This window comes from Mytilus trossulus, chromosome 8, assembly GCF_036588685.1.
Source record: "Mytilus trossulus isolate FHL-02 chromosome 8, PNRI_Mtr1.1.1.hap1, whole genome shotgun sequence".
NCBI classification, from domain to species: Eukaryota; Metazoa; Mollusca; class Bivalvia; order Mytilida; family Mytilidae; genus Mytilus; species Mytilus trossulus.
Window position 1 is genome coordinate 18,027,525 of NC_086380.1, and position 22,026 is coordinate 18,049,550.

The 22,026-nt window shown below is 30.5% G+C and overlaps 1 protein-coding gene across 1 annotated transcript in view; it reads left to right on the forward strand.

Annotated features, from left to right (window-relative positions):
- Nucleotides 1–22,026, forward strand: part of LOC134681695 (equilibrative nucleobase transporter 1-like) — a 151,371-nt gene that overhangs the window by 92,184 nt on the left and 37,161 nt on the right. Inside the window, exon 2 of the mRNA XM_063541338.1 lies at nt 17,801–18,278. Coding sequence (XP_063397408.1) covers nt 17,801–18,278 — 478 coding nt within the window. The remainder of the gene's footprint in view (nt 1–17,800; nt 18,279–22,026) is intronic.

Here is a 22,026-nt window from a genome sequence, read left to right on the forward strand (position 1 = left end):
ACACCATGAATCCTTATATGTTTTCAATTTGTAATATAATATGTACAAAAATATTCTAAGACATGTTAGTTAAATCCTTAAAAGTGTTTTGCTTTCAGACTAGGAATGTTCATGTCATTCAGTTTTAAGTGGATCAAAAACACAAAAACAGTTGAAAATTAGAACAGAAATCTTATAGTCGTTGACATTTGGGTGATTTATGAATATAATGTTTTTACAACAAATCAATTAAAATAGCTTGAATTCTAAAATAGATAAATTTTGTACATTGATAAATGAAAAAAACACAAAATTGATAAATGCATGCAACTGTGCATGTAGTTAAAACTATTTCTCTTGACAAAAATGTTTGAGGAGGTACATACCATTACAGGAAGGTTACCTTGTAAAAGTCAGCTGAACATTGTTTTTATCCCAGTTTTATGTTAATGAAATATTAAGTTTTTCAATGAAGAAAATTAGTGTTTGTCATACTGCTATATATCCAATGATTTTTCCCGATAAAGTGTGTGGTTCAATTTTTTATTTTTTTTTATATTTTGTCTAAATTTGATAAAACTAAACGAGCTAAAATAATTCAGTTCAAGGTATTTGGTACCAGGTGGCATACATTTTCCTTGTTTTTAAAGTATTTTTCTGACCGAGAAATCAACTCATTAGTGCAAATTAAAAACGATGAACAATTTTGCTGTTTAGGTATAAAAAGATGTGGTATAATTGCCAATGAGACAACTCTACACAAGAGACCAAAATGACACAGAAATTAACGACATTACACCGGCAAATTTCACTCACATCAATTTCACGTAAATTTAAATTCATGTGAATCTCATCTGAAAAGCCCGTAAAAAAATTAATGTGAAATTCAAAGGAATTTTTAAAACAAAGTATTTCAAATAACATCTAAGTTTTAAATTTAATTAAAATCAGGAAAAATATTTTTTTTAGTTGTAAATTTTATGTGAATGTTAAATTTCACATTCGATTTATGTGAATCTCAATTTACATGAAATACATTTGAACATTTTCACGTAAGTTTCATGTATAAGCTCGATTGAGGTAAATCTCGCATGAAAGTTTCATGTGAATTTCATGTGAGATTCATGTAAAATTCATGTGAGCAAATTTCTCCTGTGTAGGTCACTGTACAGCCTTCAACGATGATCAAAGCCCATACTGCATAGTCAAATATTTTGTTATCAGTTTGTGAATTCACTGATTTATATACAACTTATGTTGTACCAAATTGTCCTTCATGGATTCAAATAAACAAACATAGGTCATTCAGTGAGAATAACATATCAATACGTTTAAGTAAACACATGTTTTTTTTCAATTACAAGATTAAACCAAATAATATATAATGATACATTTTATATATTTTGAATTTGTGTTTATATAAGAATCGAGTAAACCGTCCTCATGTAACGTTCACATGATGTGTTTACAGTATAAAGAACACTAGTGTAAATAGTTTCGCCTATCAAATGACACGCTTTGCTAAATGATGAACGAGATGAATAAAAGGACGTACTGCCCTGCTTGATTCTGATAACAAGTGAAAGCATTCCTTAATTTACAAGAATAAAAATAACAATTTATATCACTAGTCGTTAGGTCTTTATAGAAATGTGTTTACTGTAATCCGTAAATTAATTTATATCTCAATTAAATTTACAAAAATGAAATTGTCAATATCCTAGGTTTTTAAAAGTAGCTTTTTAATTGATTTTGTAATAGAAAATTCAAATTAAACTGCATTAACATTAAATATTACTAGCCGTATCTAGTTATATAACACTCATTATAGGTTTCTATATAATTATTTACTAGAAATATATATATTGACAACATTAAGATTAGAATAGTAATTTTATATACAGCACAGAACAAATGAATAAAACACATCTTATCTAGAAATCTGGTAGCTATTGAAAAAATGTTATGAACAAACGAACTAAACACCCACTCAACGAGAGTAAAACTATGTTTCCGAGAGTGGGTTTTTAGTTAAAATGCTTATTTACATGTTATCTTTAACATGTTCATATGTGTAGAAATGCTTCATTTTTGTTTGTTGAAATACAAATTCTTCAGACGAATTTTTGTCGTTATAAATTGAATCTGCATGTTGCATTTAAAGCTTGATTCTAATAACTGTAAACTGTAATAAATGAAATACTTTTGTCTCCATTCTAATACATTTATCAGTACTGTCCATCTTTTTTGTCTAGGCAAATAAGCATCATGACTCCTTATGTAAAATCTTTTCATCAACACTAAACATTTTGAGACTTCGTCAACGAAATCATTGACAAAAATAGGTTTTTCCCGGTCTCAAATGTGACTGTTGTCCTGTTGCTGAAATTATAACCGAAAAATCAAGGATTCAAAATGGCGGTATTGAATATTGTAAAAAAGGATGGTAGCCAATAAAATTCTTTCTTACAATTACGCAATATTAAATAAAGAATTTTGATAAAATTTTGTTGACAAAATACTTTTTAATTTCAAATTTTATAATTAGTTTTCAATTTAACTTAACACACTTACTGATGTAGTTACAAATTGCTATACAAGTAAGGATTCTTTGATAACCATTGTATACATTTGATTTAGTGAAACCTGCTTAACAAAAAGCAATCAAGTGCTTTTGTTAGGTTGTCTCCACAAAATTGATTAATATCAGGGGAACAATTCAATGTTTCATTGCTATCGTATATTTTCGATGTCCTTCTACAGAATAAGAATGTTATTTGTATTCAAAAGTTAATGAAACTGACTCAATAAGATTTATTTCTATCACAAAAGATTAATAAGGAAAACAACTTGATCTTTTATGGTTCCTGATATATCATTTCCATTTACCATATTGTAACTTGAATGACATTCCTTTGCAATAATGACACTACTTATACCAACATGGAGGCCAAACTATAAAATTAAGCGTGGAACAATTTATGTCACAAAGAAATATGGTTACATTTGAAACATTTATCAAGCAAAAAGTGTTAATATTTCCAATTACAGTATTTAAGATCTTTGTTAACATACATTTAGGGTTTTGCATACATATTTGAAATAATATCAATTTTGAATTATTGATATCTAAGCGATTGACGACATGTACAATAAGCCTCACAGAAAAGTGTAAATTCAACAATTAAACAATATGAAGTTTCTTGTTTCTCAGAGATGCATTTTCTTAAAAAAAAAGCAATTTTCAACTTTTCGTAACTTTTCGTTACCTACCCGAATTCCAGACACTTCCAATGAAACATTCAGATATATATGCAAGTGCTTGATGACGACCTCAAATTTTCACATTGGTTGTGATTAGAAAAATTACCTTGGAAATTAAATCGTGTACTGTCTAGCTTATAGGTATTGCAATGACATAGACATTTCAGCGTTTGGTTTATACAGACATGTTGCTTAACTAAATCTAATTTACAGATCACGAAGAATATTGACAAAACATTGTGGAAGTAGCTTTAATTAGAACTTGATGACACAAGAGATTATTAATAAACTCAAGATGTTGGAAACATCAGAATTGTAATGCTAGGTATAACCCTTTGAATTTGACCAAGCTCTTTGAAGAACGTTTACCTCCTTTTTCTTTCTTAACCGGAATTTTGTTCCGTGCCTTATTATTCTTTCTGAATCAGTTTATTTCAATAAATTCAAATAAATTCTAATAACCCTTTGACATTTCTTCGGATTCAAATGTTGAAAATTTACGATTTGTTTTATAATCAATTTGCTCCTTGATAGAACGTAGATTGTGAAATAATGGATTTAGTAGACTTCTAGATTTTTCTAATATGGCTTTTAATTTTGTAAAAGTACTTTTAACAGCTACGACATTTGGGAATTTAATATATTCTGTAATGATATGGTTATCAAGCACTCTTGTTGAAAAATGCAAATTGTCATGATACGTCTTGATACGTTTTAAATCATTTTGGATTTCTAATATGAAATCTAAAGAATCTTTCAATCTGAATTACAGCTTTCAATTGGATTTTAAAGTCAAATACACTGACTTATTATATTTTTGAAAAAATGTGCATAAAACGAAATATTGAACCACGATTGGACATAGTAATTAAGGTTAGAAAAGCAACAACTGATTCATATTCCTTGCAATGGCCATTGTAAATTATTTTACTCAGAAATAATATTTTTTCTCTCAGAAATGAAAAACTAAACATGGTTCACTCCAAATTTGCTACTTGTTTTAAAAGAAAGGAGGCGCAATATGTTGTCGTCGGATTACTGTCTCGTTGAAGAATATTTTATATATTCGTTTATTGAAATAACCTTTTTATGACTTGTATTTAACACTTATGCGTTACTTTTCGTAGGATTGAACCTTTATGTATACATCTCGTTCCCTTTCAAAAATATTCAATTTTACAAGTAGATGAAAATATTTACTCTTTCGTGCAATTCTAAAATAAAAAAAATCAGACTAATTATTGAGTATGATTTTTGTTTGTTTGTTTTCTATCATTCACATGATTTGTTAGTCATTTGACATAAAACCTTATTAGACATGTTCATTTTTGATATCAAATAGCATAAATAGCTTATATTATTATGGCTTGTCTTGATCAAACGAACTAATGGAAAATGCACCCACGGCAAGTTAGAATAAAGAACGGGAAAACAATAATAGCTTTTGACTATCAATTGCAATAATTGGTTGAACTACTTCCAAGAGTTTACATGTGTTGCTTGGGAAACCCATTCAACAAAGACTACAAAGATATTGCCGTTACTATAATAATTGAATGAATAATACAGAAATGCCTTCTTCACGTAAGCTCTCATAACTTACAACCCTCGAGGGTATAACCAGTTCAGTAGTCAGTTAAGCGGTACTGTCATATAGCAAACTAGAATCGTTTTGCCATATCTGAAAGATCACATTACCTTACCTTTGTTCCGGCGAGAAACAATAAGAACAACAGTTCTTTGTAGTTTATAAAAACTGTACGTACATAACTGTGAACAATGAAATATATATAAGATCAAGAATTTAAAAAAAAAAGATATATTCGTACCATGAAAGCTTTTAGGGGATACGCTACAGTTTTGATTCCATATTGAAGGCTATTTTTTGCCTGATTTAATCAAAAACGTAATACAAAATATACCCTTGTGCCTCTTTTTGAGTAAATTGAGGTCTAAAATTTATATATTTGCTCCAAATTCGGATTTCGTGACGTATTTTTCCTTTCGACAGAAATAAATAACTTTTTTGTTTTAATAGATAAACACAATTTTTTTTCCGTTAAATTATTTGTAAATTCTGTTCTGTATAAATAACCCTTAAATTAGTGCAAATTGTTTTTTCAAATAACTCATATTTATCAAATGTTTACGATTATTGAAAAAACACATAATATTTTTTCTGTATATCTTTACAATTTTAAAACAAATTGCACAATTTACGTTTTCATGAAAATTGGCACACATACATGTCATCTTCTTACGTTATCAAACCAAATGGCATGGCATTTTAAAAAAGATGGGTTCCTGAACCTCGTTTTTACGTTAGATAAGTTTGACTGATAAAAATCAGTCGAAAAACTGAAACTTTTCCGGATAAGTCATAGTTTGACGAAACGCGCGTCTGACTCATTAAATTATAATCCTGGTACCTTTGATAACCATTGACGTCGCGAAAATAACAATTTACGTTAGCAACGTCAAAACCTCCCCTGTAACTGTATCGTATGCACATATAACATTTAAACCTTTTTTTATTGAGTTCCCATTTCTGAAATCAATCTTCGTAATTTGAATTACTCTTTATATCTATAATGGTGTCCGTCCCTGATGTATTTTTTTTAAGTAAATAATTAAAATATTGCAATTATTGGTGTTTTTAATTTGTATCAACAAATTCAACATACAAACTATCACAAAAGAGCCAAACTGATTTGATAATTGTTTCCTATCATGGTTTATAAACTGCATTGCTGCAAATAACATCAAAATTTACAAAAGGATAATTACAGTAAATCAAATTATATGTTATCTATTTTGAAAATGTCTAGAGTTGTGAAATGGTCAGATGGTAAGTGGAATTCAAATCATTACCCAATAGAGGCGAGTGTATCCTTTTTGAACGTACCTTATCCAAATAAGTACATAGCATTGCAAAATACCACGTCTATTCATTATACCATTAACAAAAATGTTGTCGTAAATAGTTAGTGTATTGAAAAGTTGAATTCCTTGATTGTCGTTGTGTTACAATAAACATGAAATGTTATTGAATAGCTCTTATGATACAACTTAGATCATGTGGATCAAATACGATATAGGGTAACAAAAATCCTGCTAACCTGACAATTTTGGATGTACTATAAAGAATACGCCACATTGAAAATATAGACAGTTATATTATAAAATCCCTTTGAGATAATTGACGAAGTAATCTTATTTGATACCCCAAAATTATTTTCTTATAACCTGGATCTTTAAGTATATGTAAAGAATAGAGATAAGTCATTTTGCTCAAATATCTGACGCCATGTATTAAATCAAAAGATCAGATTTTCTTTTATTTTAAAGAAGAATGTGTGTTGTTGACTGAGTTATTGATGTAACCATAAGGAAATGAACTTACACTCACAATAAGGTACCGACAACGAGCAGCTTTTGGTCATTCTCGACTAAGGGCTTGGCCTTTGAATGGTTAAAATGGCAATTATTAAAACTATTTATAATTCTATTTATAACGAAAATTCAAATAAATATAATTTTAATAACGATGAATTAGCATGTTCACCAATCCTTGTGTGGAGGGATAACATCGTTTTGATCGCGCTTCACTGTACGGCATATACACAGTTTGTGATGGTGAAAGTTCCTTCATCGTCCAATTTTCATCCATCGAGATCCCTGCCGGAGCTACATACCAAAAACGCACAAACGTATTTTAAAAACCATTTCTATACAAAACAGAACAGCTACAAAAAAAGTAAAACTTAATAATATTTTTTTTTAAGTGTAATACTATAGTATCGTAATTCGTGCTTTAAATGTTTTGTATTATTACTCCTTAAAAAAAATTCTTTTTTGTTTCAATTAAATAATTATTAGAGCACTTGCCAAAGGTACACGATTTCAGCACAAGAGGAAAACATTTCCTACTTTTTTAAACTGCACGAGTCGCCAGCAATTCAACAGGATCATATTAGCTGACCTGTAACTACTATTGATAGGTCGTCTTTGAAAGTTATTGTGCACTGCAAAGTGAGTTTGCTATATAAATGATGACACAGATAATCTTAGAGAGAAAACATACAAACTCTAGAAATGACTTTAGGTTTCTGCTCTACAAATGATATCAAAATGACAAGTACATCAGGATTCCACCAATCGTTATGACCTGGTCACATAAGTTTACATGATACGAGATACGAAGTTATAGTGCATGACGTGTTAAAGACATACAAGTGCATAACATGTTGTTTGAGTTGTTATCTATATGTGTTAACTTTGATAAAGAGATTCTGTAATTACTGTAATGTTTATGGTAGTTCTCGGTTATTCAAACATAAAGCGTTTATATTCAATCTCGATGTCTTTTGTCAATGAAAGCAAATCCATGTTCTGTTTTGTGATTATCTGAGCAAAACCAGCTAATTTCCTAGAAAATCACTCATTGTCTGTCATCACAGGAAGTCATTTCATCGTGTAAAACTGTAATGATCCTCATGGCACAAAATTAATGACTATAATAATTGTGTTTTAAACAAATTAACTACATGCAACTTTATGAGTTTAAATATTGGAGACGATTTGTTCAGCATGGTCTATGGATCATTTAAACTGGCATAGTGAATTGGGTCATTTGTCTTATTGATCATTAATTTATGATATGCTCTACTTTTTCATTAAAAAGATCTTTAGGTCCAGTTATAACTTGTCATTTCCTTGAAGATATAGTCAGTCGTATTAAAAATGTCATATATTAAATATCATATTTGTTGGGGAAGGATTTGTTTGCTCTCCCGATGGACATCGAATCACCTTTACTGTGTGTTATAAATGGTCTCGCTTTTAAGTGTTTCAGTATAGCCTTTTGTGCTTTTGGATGTTTTAATGTCTGTGTTTTTTATACAAGTAATAGTCTTGATTATCTGTTGTCATACAAAGTGCATTTTTGAGATGCTCATATAAAAAAGAAGATGTGGTATGATTGCCAATGAGACAACTATCCACAAAAGACCAAAATGACACACACATTAACAATTATAGGTCACCGTACGGCCTTCAACAATGAGCAAAGCCCATACCGCAAATAGTCAGCTATAAAAGGCCCCGATAAGACAATGTAAAACAATTCAAGCGAGAAAACTAACGGCCTTATTTCTGCAAAAAAATGAAATGCATTTTTGAGTTGCTCGGTCTGTTATTTTCTGTGTTGTGTTTTGTAGACTGTTGTTTTTTAATCGTCATTTTTTGTGTTTTTTAATAAATTTGCTACTTTGTTTAGAAACAATAGTTTATGATCCTTAGTTTGATTATCACTTTCGTATCTTATGCCTCTATTCTAATTGGCTGGTGACAAAATGACTGTCAGAAACAATGAATTCAGATCAAACCAACAACACAATGATATTAGAAATAATAACAATATCAGATCTTAAACAAGGAAACAAACAAACGAAAAACAAAAACATACAGGAATCAATTAAGAAAAAACCCCAATAATATAATATAACCTCATTCACCACAAATACAGAACAACGAGTCCAAATCTGTAATGGTCTGATTAATTTCGAAAACATGGAAACGCATATATAAATGTCTGAAAGTAATTTGTAACTATGTTGATTAATGCATACGTTAATTAAAGGTAAATAAACTTGCAATATTCACTGAGTAGATTAGTTCACCAAATTGTGTTCTCTTAAAGGTAGCTTATCTATTATACACGAATTCTCGTCAACAAAAAAAACATGTGTATTATTATGTGTATACCATATTGAGGTGAAGCAAGTAAATTGCTGATAAGAAAAGGTAAATTCGCTAGTTAATAAAGTTAAGTAGCTTGTTTGACTAATAGAAATTGTCTACTACCAGCTCTAGTCCAAAAAATTATGACGTCTTGAAAGGCTATTATAATTTTTTTCTTTGACGCCTTACATCGACGTCATAATGCTGAAGCCGCCATTTTCGGTTGGACTTTGAGAGCATATTTTGCTCTCAACTTTGAGACCCAATTTAGCCATCAAATTTTCATTAAAGGCTAAAACAAAATGCATAAACAAAAATTCTTACCTTTTATGTGTTTTTTTGTGCAAAATATTTCCAATTAATCCCTTCAGAAATAATAATATAAGGAACAATTCCATCCGAGGCGGGAACATGTCGACTGCATTTTTTAAAACGTTTGTCTGATTTCCTTTAAGAAGATTATAAAATAATTTTGACACCAAACTCGGTAAAACCCGAATTTCTGGAACCATTGTTTTACATTATCCGGAAATTCAGGTCAGTGAAAATGTACCGAGTTTGGTAAAAAAATATATTTTATACACCTAAAATGAAGCATTTTTAGGAGAAATCAGCTAAACGTTTTAATAAAGCATTAAATTCATTCTCAAAGTCCAACTATATATATGAGTTTGGCGTTATGACGTCGATGTAAGGCGTCAAAGAAAAAAATTATAATAGCCTTTCAAGACGTCATAATTATTTGGACTACTACCAGCTCTAGATCTCTGCTGAGAATTAAATGATAAATGGGACATGCAAATGAAACAACAAATGTTGTGTGTTTTAAATGCAGGATTCAATTCATGACTTGTGAAGTAAAATAGCTGTGTAATTGCTGTGGATCATACACTGCTCCAAGATTCCCTTTGCAATTATACTAAAATAATTTTATATCATTTTCCATTGTTTGATACCGGACAAACAGCAATAACAGTCAATACACAAGACGCTTGATAGCGAAAAGCATGCAGAGATTTGACGAATATGTGAATCTCTTTGATAGCTGCGTATTAATTTCTTCTCGTTCAGTATTGCATTATACTTGTATCAAATTGGCGTGTTGTAGCAAACTTGCTAGAATCAATTTTCATGAAAGAAGTTTTTATCTTTCTAATTTGGGAAAAGACCATAATGAAATTACACCCGTTATCAATTTGAATAAGGTAATTACAAACGATATTGCAAGTTTTAATCAGTTTCTTTTATAATTATCAATAAACACAGCATATTTCCAGCAACGGCTCATATAATATGTTTAGCTTTCCGTCTACAGAATATTTATGCATGTAAGATAATTTCTGAAAATTAGTTTCAAAAGACGTTCATACAAATACAAATTAAAGTTAACTGATAAAATGGGATTTATTATTGAAAGTTTGCTAAAGTATTTATCTCTAAATGATTATAAGCTTTTCGACAAAAGAGTAAATAATACAACAATCTTCTTTTCGGGAAGGTGCTTTTGAGACGAATAAAAGTAAAACTGGGATTTGTTTTTAAAGTAACAATCATGATTATACAATTGACAGTCACAGCTAAACTCTATGTCACTTGATGTACAATACGATGAGACAGTACCAAAGAGTGTTGCAAAAACACTATGTTCTATAGTATTTGATCACAGTTTGAAATTTACAAACAAGCTATGTTTAGTGGTAGAATCGTACGGAATATATCAAATTTAATTTCAACAAATACTTGTTTTTCTTGCATACTTGATTTTTATCTGGGACACGGATAATCTTTAGCATTTACATTCGGCTTTGGTTTACCTAATATTTCGCTAGATGAAAACAATCTCCATAATTTGTTGTTTCAAATTTTCCGAAGGTCTTGTTTTTCTATCTGGTTTTCAATAAATGCAATAAAAATAAACGTTTCTAGTGAATCAGTCTCTGTTTAGTTCGGCTTTAGTCTTGAACAGGTAAAACTGTGATGTTGGATACTTGTTTGTTTTTTGTTTGCAACCACTGCATTCAATCTACATGAACAGCATGAATTTAGGTCATCAAATGAATACATAAGTAAACAAAATATCAATGCATTTAATCAAAGCTGAACAATACAGCGAATGTGAAAGAACAAGCTGCATGTAGCATGTCATTAATTCTAAAGTATGACATGCACTTCAAGAGAATTAAAAATGAGGACTAAGTCTTGTCTTTATCGTTATGGTCTTAAAAGTCTGTATTTGTTATATTTGTTTGCATGTTGTATATATTTCGACTTAAAGCATTCTGTTTGTGTAAAGGGATTCTAACTAAAAAAAAATAAATAAATAGAAAAACATGCTTTTTTTAGCTGCTACAACATCAGTTTCTTGTTTTGTTGCCTGTTAAATTTCAATAACGATTAAAACAATGGAAAATGTGATTATTTCAAGCTATGTAAGTTATGTCTCCCTTGAAGAACAATTTCTATATATACAAAAAGGTTCCTTTTAGACATTTGATTTAGAAAATAATAACCTTATGTTATGATATGAATAACAAGACTAGAAGTCTAATTGCATCTTTCCCCAGAACTTTTTGTAGCAAACATTTTTCCATTTCAAATCAAAACAATCCAATTTTCCGAGAAATTGGACAATTAAAGGAAATTATACCGATGATGTATTGTCATCAATAAAAAACTGAAACATAGCTTCCGGGAATTAATAACGGAATGAACTAAAAAAAAACTGTGTTTAAACTTTTAAATCAACCATGATAGAAAACCCTGACCATTATTTATCTTTCCTTAGGTAATATTTATTTTAAATCAGAGACACTTTCATATGTCGTTCTCTGATTTATGATCTTTGTTTGTAATATACATGATATGAGTTTAACTGGAGGTGAGGTTTTATTCGTTCAAAATGTCGTCTATATCTGAAATATATTCTAAATACAGTACTGTATGTAATTAAAAAAACTACAGCGGAGGTGGGGATCGCACTAAACAACTGATTCACCCCAAACACTCAATGATATATTAAATGAGCGAAGTTAGCGGATGGATTGTTTAAGGACATTTTTTCGTATATCATTTCACTCATTGTTTATTTACCTTATTAACCTTTGTATATGCACAATGACTTAATGATGCAGGACCTCTTTAATTAAATCTCCATCTGAATGTTACTACAAGAAATTATTTACTAAGTCGTGTTATATTAAGGCAATAATATATAAGAATATTGTGATGACACCTACAAATTTTATTTGTAAAACAAGAAACAAATACTAGTACAAAAGAACGTTACAAATTATTTTGTGAATAATCCCATTATATTTAAATAAGTGATTTTTCATTTAAATGACGTTTTATCTGTATATGTTCAGTATTCTCGGTCCTCGTATCTTTGGTTTACATTCAACAAAACCCCGCGGAAATTTCACATGCGTATGTGCGTTCTAAAAGTCATGTACGTTCGTACAACAAAGTTTACATTAAAAGTTATATAATTGTCCCGAATAAACAGCTGTCATGGATGCAAAGAGCTATTGTAGAAACAATTATTTTAATAAAAATATAAATCTTTGTAAGATCTAGTTCAAATATTTACAGTTTTTCATTTTTTCAAACACATCCAAATCACCCACCATGACAGCATTTTGTCCTAAAACAGAAAGGATTTTCGAGCATGCGTATTCTGTTGCCATAGTTAAACGTTATTAAGTTCAAAAGGCACAAAGCGAAACTATACCGACTACGTCGGAAAAATTATCAAGACGAAGATATCTATATAACGTTAAAAATAAGCAAGATGAAGATATCTACATGTATATAACATTAAAAATAAGCAAGATGAAGAGAGTGCATTATGACCTGCATTCTATTTGATTTTTAAAGTCATATTATGTATCTCAATTGTACTCTTTAGTACTTTTCGTGACACTATCGTCCATTATTTACACAATCATACTCCCCTGATAAATCCAAAACACATGAAATGTAAGCATGTGACAGGATAAAGGAATGAATCTTTTATACGTCTCTTTTTTTTTATCGGTTCGAAATAAAAATATACATAAGTGCAAGACATAAATAAACAAAAAACTAAATGTATTGTTAGTATACGAACTGATAAAGTGTTAACAAGTCTTCGATTTGAAAATGCAATGCATGATATTATCTAAAAATTACGTTGGAGTTCATTAGATTTGCAATCAGTAAAGATGTATCCCATACATTACCCATTCTGTTGATAGAAAACTAGTATTTGTTCTCAAATATAGATATAAATATTCGTTTATACTTTAACCACACACTATAACGCCAGGTTACATTTTTCTTGCACCACATCATAGTAGAAATATTTAAACCCGATAAAAACATATTACTGAATATGGAGTCTCTATTAAAGAGGAAACGTAAAAGAACTTAAATTTCATTACTTCTCCTAGTGTGTCTTATTTGCATAGTTATACAATTAATCAAAACTATCTGGCACAAAGCCAATAAGGAAAATTGCTATTAATTTCCCAACATATGCAAATACAGATTAAGACGGATGGGTTAATAGATGTATATTGTCGTTCAGGAGCAAAGAATATTTGTTTTGATTTATGAATATTACGTACACAGGAAAATATAAATCACCAAAGGATATCGTTCATTAAAAGACAAAACCTCAAACACAAAAGTCCTCTAAAAGACTAATTTGCAAACAACGAATAGCACATTGTCAGAATCACATGCCTTTAAACATATACACTACATTGTAGGATTGGAACAGTTCAACATGCACAGACACCTCCCTCTCTTGCACATTCAGAATACATGTGCTAGAATTATGAAAAAAAAACCAAAAAACAACACAACACGACGAATAAATCAATCATGTTCTTTCAGATTTTGTATCTGATGGAAACACCGAACAGATTAAATGAATAGTCGTTATGAACAGTCCGATAATAACATCACCTTATACAATGCCAAAACATAAATGCATGTACCAGATATTGAGAAAATGTAGGACCATAGGTTTCATAAATGAAAAGCAATACATCTAGTTTTATTTTACCTCAGTCTGATTTTTTTCTATATAAAAAGTAATGAAATAGTTGTGCTAACTATTGCCTTCGGCTTTGTCTCAAGCCATAGTTGGTATCTCAGGGACAACACACTTGCTATTACTTTCATAACCAGTCAATAGGTGTATACTATTTGAATTATCAAAAAAAAAAACCCAGTTACTGCCAATAAAAACCTTATCAATTAGTCTTACTAAAATGAAATTAACATGTTTAGGAAAAGGTTATTCTAAGGATGAATATCTCATCATTGATCGTGCTTGTTAACCTGATGATGTCATATTTTAATAATAATACAGGTACAACGAAATTGCAAAACAAATTATTTGTATGTAACACGGAGTTTAGTAAAAGCTTTAAGTAATGTTCCTTAACTAAATCCACGAATAATCATTCCCTAGTTATAGATATACTACATGCATTAAAATCGAACAAGCGTCACTAATGAGTCTAATGTAGACGAAACGTGCGTCTGGCGTACTAAATTATAAGGATTTTCTTATCTCAGGCATAGATAACCTTAGCCGTATTTGGCACAACTTTTTGAAATTTTGGATCCTCAATGCTCTTCAACTATTTACCTGTTTTGCTTTACAAATATTTTTATATAAGCGTCACTGATGAGTCTTATGCAGGCGAAACGCGCGTCTGGCGTATTAAAGCTAATCCTGGTACCTTTGATAACTATATAGCGAACAATTTTTAATGAATACTGGTCATAAAATATAGTTTAGACCAATCTCATGAAAAACATTAATCAGTTTTATAAATACAATAAAATAAAAGATAGAAGAAGATGTTCGCTAAAAAGATACGTTGAATCTGCTGTTATCACCAGGAATCGCAGTCAGTGTACGTTTGTCTTAAATTATATCTAAATGGTTGTTTTTTTTTCATTTAGGGAAATTGGTGTTTATAGGAAACGTTTTTTTTTTTTATTACGTTGACCTCACAATTGTTTTTTCTAGCCTCCAGGGAATGTATAACCTGTCCAATATTAACAAAATTGAGAAGTGAAGCTAACTATATAACCAGGTTTACTAAAAAAAAAACATTCAACTTAAGGAAATTCCTGTGCAAAGTAAGGAATGTTTCCATTCGTTTCATGTGTATGACTTTTAATTTTCAATTTGATAAGGGAATTCCTTTTCGAGTTTAAATTGGATTTTTTTTTTTGTAAAGCTTTACAAGTTTTGAAAACTAAACGTTTTGTTGAACATTTCATGTCTAATGTATTCGGTTTCATCAAACCGTTCTAGTACAAAAAAAACATCAACAGAGGAACATAAAGTTTTCTAGAATGGTAATGCTCTTAATCATTAGAAGAATTTTGAAGTTGTGAATGTATAAGATAAGAAACAAACAATCATCGTCACCTTTAAAATATACCACTTAAAGATGATTATAAGGCTTTAAAAGAAGCATTCACGATAGTCTTTACCTGGGACGGAAACATCATACGTTATGTGGGCTGCACAAGAGATATAGGTTCCTACTCCGAGTCGGTTTATTTTATCTTTCAGTAGCAACCAGACTAAGTTGATATTGAACACTGACAGGAAATGTGAGCCCGTACGCCCTTGTGAAGCACAAATAACTCTCATATCCTATTATCGTATACTTTTTCCAACAAATTTTATAATTTTAATCTTCAGTTTGGTTCGCATGAGTTCAAATCCGATATGAAGTTAACCTATCAAATTTGCGAGATCGGTTGGGATATTTAACTTTATTTGTATATAAAGGGCCATGTCCTCCATCTAATTTGCAAAACAGAGGTTAAATACTCAATCATCAGCAAAGAAAAAAATAGAATTAATCCATAAAGACAGGGGAAAATACGAAATTTATACTTACATCTAATGCAATATTTTCAATTAATGAAAAAGGACAGATATAATAAAGACGTGCAACGTTAAAAAAAAAAAAAAAAATTGAAAAAAGAAAATCAATTCGTTTTTAAAACATACTTAACTAGTCTGAGTAAAAAACGCGATAGTTTCATTTGTTAAAATTATTGAATATTTCAAAAGTTTCTTGTTCCATAGTACAAGGGGTACAATCAAAATCACGTGATGAATATACACACACCGGAAGTAACAGTCGAGCAGACCGCTTGAAAGGTAAGTAGTCGTATTTACTTGTTTATATCAATAACATTTAATAAATAAGGTAGTGCACCGAATGTCCGATACTATCTAGTTTTGAAATACACAATTATCCTGGCTGGAAAGCGTGCAGTTAATGCTAACACTTCGACACAGTTCCAAAATTTCACCAGATAACTGTGTCGAAGTGTTTGCAATAACTGCACGCTTTCTAGCAAAAACAATTGTGTATTTTAAATCTACCCGACATTCAGTGTGCCAACTTATTAATCAAAATTTAATTGATATAAACAAGAAAATGCAACTTCTAACCTTTCAAGCAACGAGTTCGACTGTAACTTCCGGTGTGTGTATATTCATCACGTGATGTTGATTGTACCCCTTGTAGTAGAAAAGTAAAGTTTGTTAATTAAAAAACACAGTTATAAATTTCTAACAATATAATGTAAAATTGTAATCTAAAACTGATCTCTGTCGGTTTAAACAAATGCTTCTTATTCTAAGTCAAGTTAGTAAAGCGTGTACTTACTGCTCAGATCGGTACCTTTTTAATTATTATTTTGCGTTGATGATAGAAATACAATGTACTTAGGTTTCAAGATGAGTAAAGGTATTTTCAATTGATTATGACAGATTGTCATGAAACATTATTGTCAATGTTTAGGTGAATGACACATATTTAATATCGACACATTTGTGACAGTATAAGGCTGTAATTCAGTGGTCGACGTCTGTCATATCGGCTTAACGTCTCATGCGTTGTCTTCAACAGTGACGTTGTAGATTTTAATTCTGCACAAGCCTTTAAAAGCTGCCATATTGTTAGTGTTTTTCGTATTTCTGAAAAATTGCTTTCTTTGATATGATAAGGTATTGGGTAGAACAAAGCGACCAGTATTGTCGTTTACTACCGTACAGAAAAAGTACGTCGTATTACTTAAAAAGAGGCAAATACCAAAGCAATTATTTTGGTCAGAGCTGTATATGTTTTGATCATTATGTCAGCACATATAAACACAATTGAATAAACTGATTATTTTATTTGCTCTATGTTGTTTGCATCTTATTTTGAATCGTTCTTTACATGAATTAAATAATTGTCACTGGATGTTGAAAGAACCAACAATCAATCATTTTTTTTTTATTTCAATGTGTTTATTTATATGATTTTTGTAACGGTAGACAATTTGTTTCTAATGGATATTGAACAAACTGTTGTAAGCTTAAGTAAACAATAATTCTCCAATGCCAATGTAATTCATTATGGCAGCATTGCATAGTTAGACACAACAACATTGTTTCTTTGTTCATGTTTTAAAACTTCCTGGAATAGTTTTTTTGTTTTGAAACGTTCTAAATGGAAGAAATCCCTCGATTAATCAGTTTTATTATGATAAAAGTCAATACCAAATGACTGAGATCTCCTTATATAGATTTGTTCACAAACCGATATCCAATGAAGTATCAATTCTCATTGCTATCGAAGGATTATATTTTGTAGTAAACTATTCAGTTTTGACTTACTCAGGCACATCTTCATTGTGCTAGGTATAAGAAAGTATATGCATCTATAGATACAGTTTTTCATTATTATAAACCAAGATAATTTGTCATTGACATTGATTGAACAATTGTGTTTTATTTCAGGTAGGACAATCAGAATAGAAATGAATTGTACGAAGAGACACGTTACGTTTATATGGGCTTTGTTGGAATGTCTATTGTTCACAGGATTAATATTTGGATGGCCGTGGTTTTTGTCAACGTTGCGTCGGAATAAATACTTTTTAGATCTTTGTAACGTAACACTACCCGATGATGATGTACATAAATTCCATGATGGTGAAGGGGAAAATGCATTATTGAAACCGGGTGGAATTCCCGACTTCGACGGACAGAACGCTAAACCACGAAAATGTCGTCGTCGAACAACGACAGTAGCAACAACCGAGTTTCCGGGTTCTTACTACGATTCAATGTTTAATTATACATATTTTTGTGACGAGCAAGAAGAGAAACTTGAACTGATTCATGCTGTCGTGTTTCTTGTGAGAAATGCATTAGTTTTTCCTGTTGGAATTTTCCTTGATATGTATGGAACAACAAGAACTCGGCTTCTCACCATGTAAGTGTTTTATTTCATTTCTAATTATATAATGCATGGTCGTGGGTTCTATGAAGATCATGATTTTCAGGTTTGTTTTAGTTTTGTGAACAAGGGTGTACGTGTCAAAATGAAAGACCAATTTGATACATTCAAAACTTTAAATTCTGATAAACACAGATTGTTGTCAAGTCGAAACAGACGACAAAAATAGAACATATGCAAATAAAACTTCTATATAATATGAATGGACAACTTGATTTGCTTATAATATAAATTTGCTTTCGAATCACGTAAGAGTTGGGCAATAACTCCAGCTTTACAAATAGAACATCACATTGAACTTGGTTTCAGAAGCAACGACCCTAGTTGATTACTTTAGAAAGACAAATAATGATGACCAATAAAAGGTTTTAAACATTCTTAAGGAATATTTTCAAATCCGAATGTCTTTGGTAGAAAAATATAGTTTTGATGAACTGTTTGTTAAATACAACCTAGACATCTAGGAAAAAACGGTGTGTTAACGATGTATATATGTACGTCTTATTTGGGATATGGATAAGAAAGACGTGTGATGCATTCATAACAAGAAATACACACATGTTGACGCACCACCTATCTCTTTTCTGTAAGTTCATTGGACTATTTCTTGTTTTGTTTGTTTTAATGACTTTTCTTAATAATTGTTTGATGAAATACGAACTTTGGTATATACTGTCTTAATCTTAATTAATAACAATGACCAAACATAGGGAATTTTCAAGTAGATATGCATAGATATGCTATCATGCAAAGAGAATCAATAAACATGGTCAAAAAGATACAATTTGTAAATTTGTTAATCACAGGGAAATTCTGGTGTATTTAGAAAATAAAATAGTATAGAGGGAAAAACGTCCGTTAATTACAAGTGTCTTTTTTCATTTTGATAAGTTTACCCTATTAACAATGTCTATTTTCCTATCATAAGACAAAATGATGTTGATATTCCAATATTATCAAAAACAATCTTAAAGATAAAACCATAGACTTTTTGTTTTTGATAACTATCAGTTAAATCTAGGTAATCAAAATTTAACGCAGTAACAGATCTGGTCTTCTGAAGGTTTTATTTGCATAGATTGGAATGTTATTTTGACACAGAACCTTATAAATTGATAAAAAATCTATGATCCCGTGTACTAGTATAGTGTTGTACAGGAATTGGTAAGGCTTATCAACAAAATATTGCTGGTTTGCAGTACCTTTATCGTCATCACGAATATATGTCATGTTTAAAACCCCCACAAGGTACTTACAAACAGTCGATATGGCTGCTAATGGAGTATTTGTTCTATTCTCGTTTTTCTTACCCTTTCATTAATCCTGTCAAAACTTTTCAAGTTTTTGATTTTCAAATTTTGTGGTATTGAAATTACCTGTAGAATTGTTCTTCTTTAATTAACACATGTTTGGCTCATAACTATCCCTTGCTGTAACTTTAATTTTATTTATACGACAAAGTCTTTATTGATGTAATTTCAAAACACTTTAATTGCTTAGTAGTTACTTCCTTTATTTAAATGATGTTTTACATGAACATGATATTTTCTTTTCATAATAAATATAGGAAGATGTGGTGTGAGTGCCAATGAGACAACTCTCCATCCAAATAACAATTTAAAAAGTAAACCATTATAGGTTAAAGTACGGCCTTCAACACAGAGCCTTGGCTCACACCGAACAACAAGCTAAAAAGGGCCCCAAAATTACTAGTGTAAAACCATTCAAACGGGAAAACCAACGGTCTAATCTATATAAACAAAACGAAAAACGAGAAACACGTATATATTACATAAACAAACGACAACTACTGTACATCAGATTCCTGACTTGCAAACATTTGCAGCGGGATTAAACGTTTTAATGGATCCAAACCTTCTCCTAAATTTGACTTTGAAAATAGTTGACAACAGTTTTCATAACAAAAAGGTAAACATTATGTTAAACAGTTTTGTTTTTGCTGTTCTGTTTATACCATGTTTGAATTTCTGCAGTTTTTGCTGATATGGTAATAGAGAAAGGTACTATTTTCGTGCTGATGACAAGGCATAGCACGATTGTAGATTGATAAATGCTGTTTTTTTCCATTTCTTCCTTACAAATTCATAAATCATCGATAATGTAATTTTTGATAAGTCATCTTGACCAAGATTTTAATATTGAAGAGGAAAAAATAAATAAAAAAAACAACATGTAAATAAAAAAAAAACTTAATCAAAAGCTATACCAGTGTAAACTATCGAGCTTCAAATAGGTATTCCCAATATATGAATCTGAAACAAACTATACTTGACGATAAGTTAGTTCGAGATACAACTATAGCAATAAAGATGTATTATATAATTGAAATCAATGACCATTAATAAATTGCATTATATAAAAGGCAACTCGATTCGTCCAAACAACTAGTGCATTCGGCTATTGAATTCAGACCACTTTAAGACATTTAATCGTTAATTGCTTCGGGCGATTGATAAAAGAATCATACGATATCTTAATTCATGTATATGACATATAAGTATTAACGGTAAGACAGTTATAAATGTTGTTAAACATACGGTTACATTACTTCAACTTTTTTTTACAATAAACTCTTCATGAAAAAAACCAGCAATCCTATATCACTGAAATTGGTACCAGTGAAGGTAACGCAAGTTCTGGAATACGTATACAATGAGACATATACCCCATTTCCCAGAATTTCTCGAATTTTACTTTAGTTTAAACATATGTGTTTATAGTGGCTTAACAAAACCAAGTTTTTGCAACCTTTAATCTTATAGTAATCCCTTTCCACGTTGCGAATGGGAGTGCTGCCTTGTAGCGGCATTAGCCTGCTCTTTTTTCGAAATCTACAAGGGTGTCTCTTACGTGCAATATGGCTCACTCTTAACAAGGGCACAGCCATTTATCGTCCCCTTCCGACGGACTATCATCGTTTCTCAAGACTATTCTCGCAAATGGTGCCAAGGGAGAGCCGAAAATTCAATCCCTAAAAATTTCTTCCTGGAATGCGGATTGAACCAGACACCTTTGTTAGCAGTCCGATGCATTATCTACTACACCACAGCTCCCAAACTACTTTACAGAGAGGAAACGTCACTAAAAACTTTTTATTAGAAGTGTCATTTTGTTTAAAAAAAGTATCAGATATTTCATCTGTGATCTGTTTTGCTTACATTTAATATATTTTATACCATTCTACTACAAAAAGCAAAATATTATTTAGAATACCGTTTTATAAAAATGTATGTTTATGTTATACTGGACCGCTTTTAAGCTTATTGTGATTATCTTTTCACAATTGTCAATTCTGCGATTAATGTCTTCATGGAAAGTCAGATTAATTACACTGGATTGTTACGCCAATATCAAACACATCAAAACTTTATTGAAACTATAAATATTGTTTCTAAATGAAATATTCCCTTACTGACTAGATAATACTTATTGGTGATTCCATTTGTGTATTTGTATATCCGTCAATTTAGTACTTTTTCTATATTGTGTCTTGTGTAATATTATTTGTCTGTTTGTTTTTGATTTCTAGCCATGGCGTTATCAGTATATTTTCGATCTATGCATTTCACTGTCCCTATAGTATCTTTCGCCCCTCTTTTCGTCATTTTGTCTACCATTTTGTTAGTACTGTTAAGAACGTGCAAGCGATTTATATCCAGAAGTTACTTCCTCCTAATGGATATACTTTTTTATTATACCCACA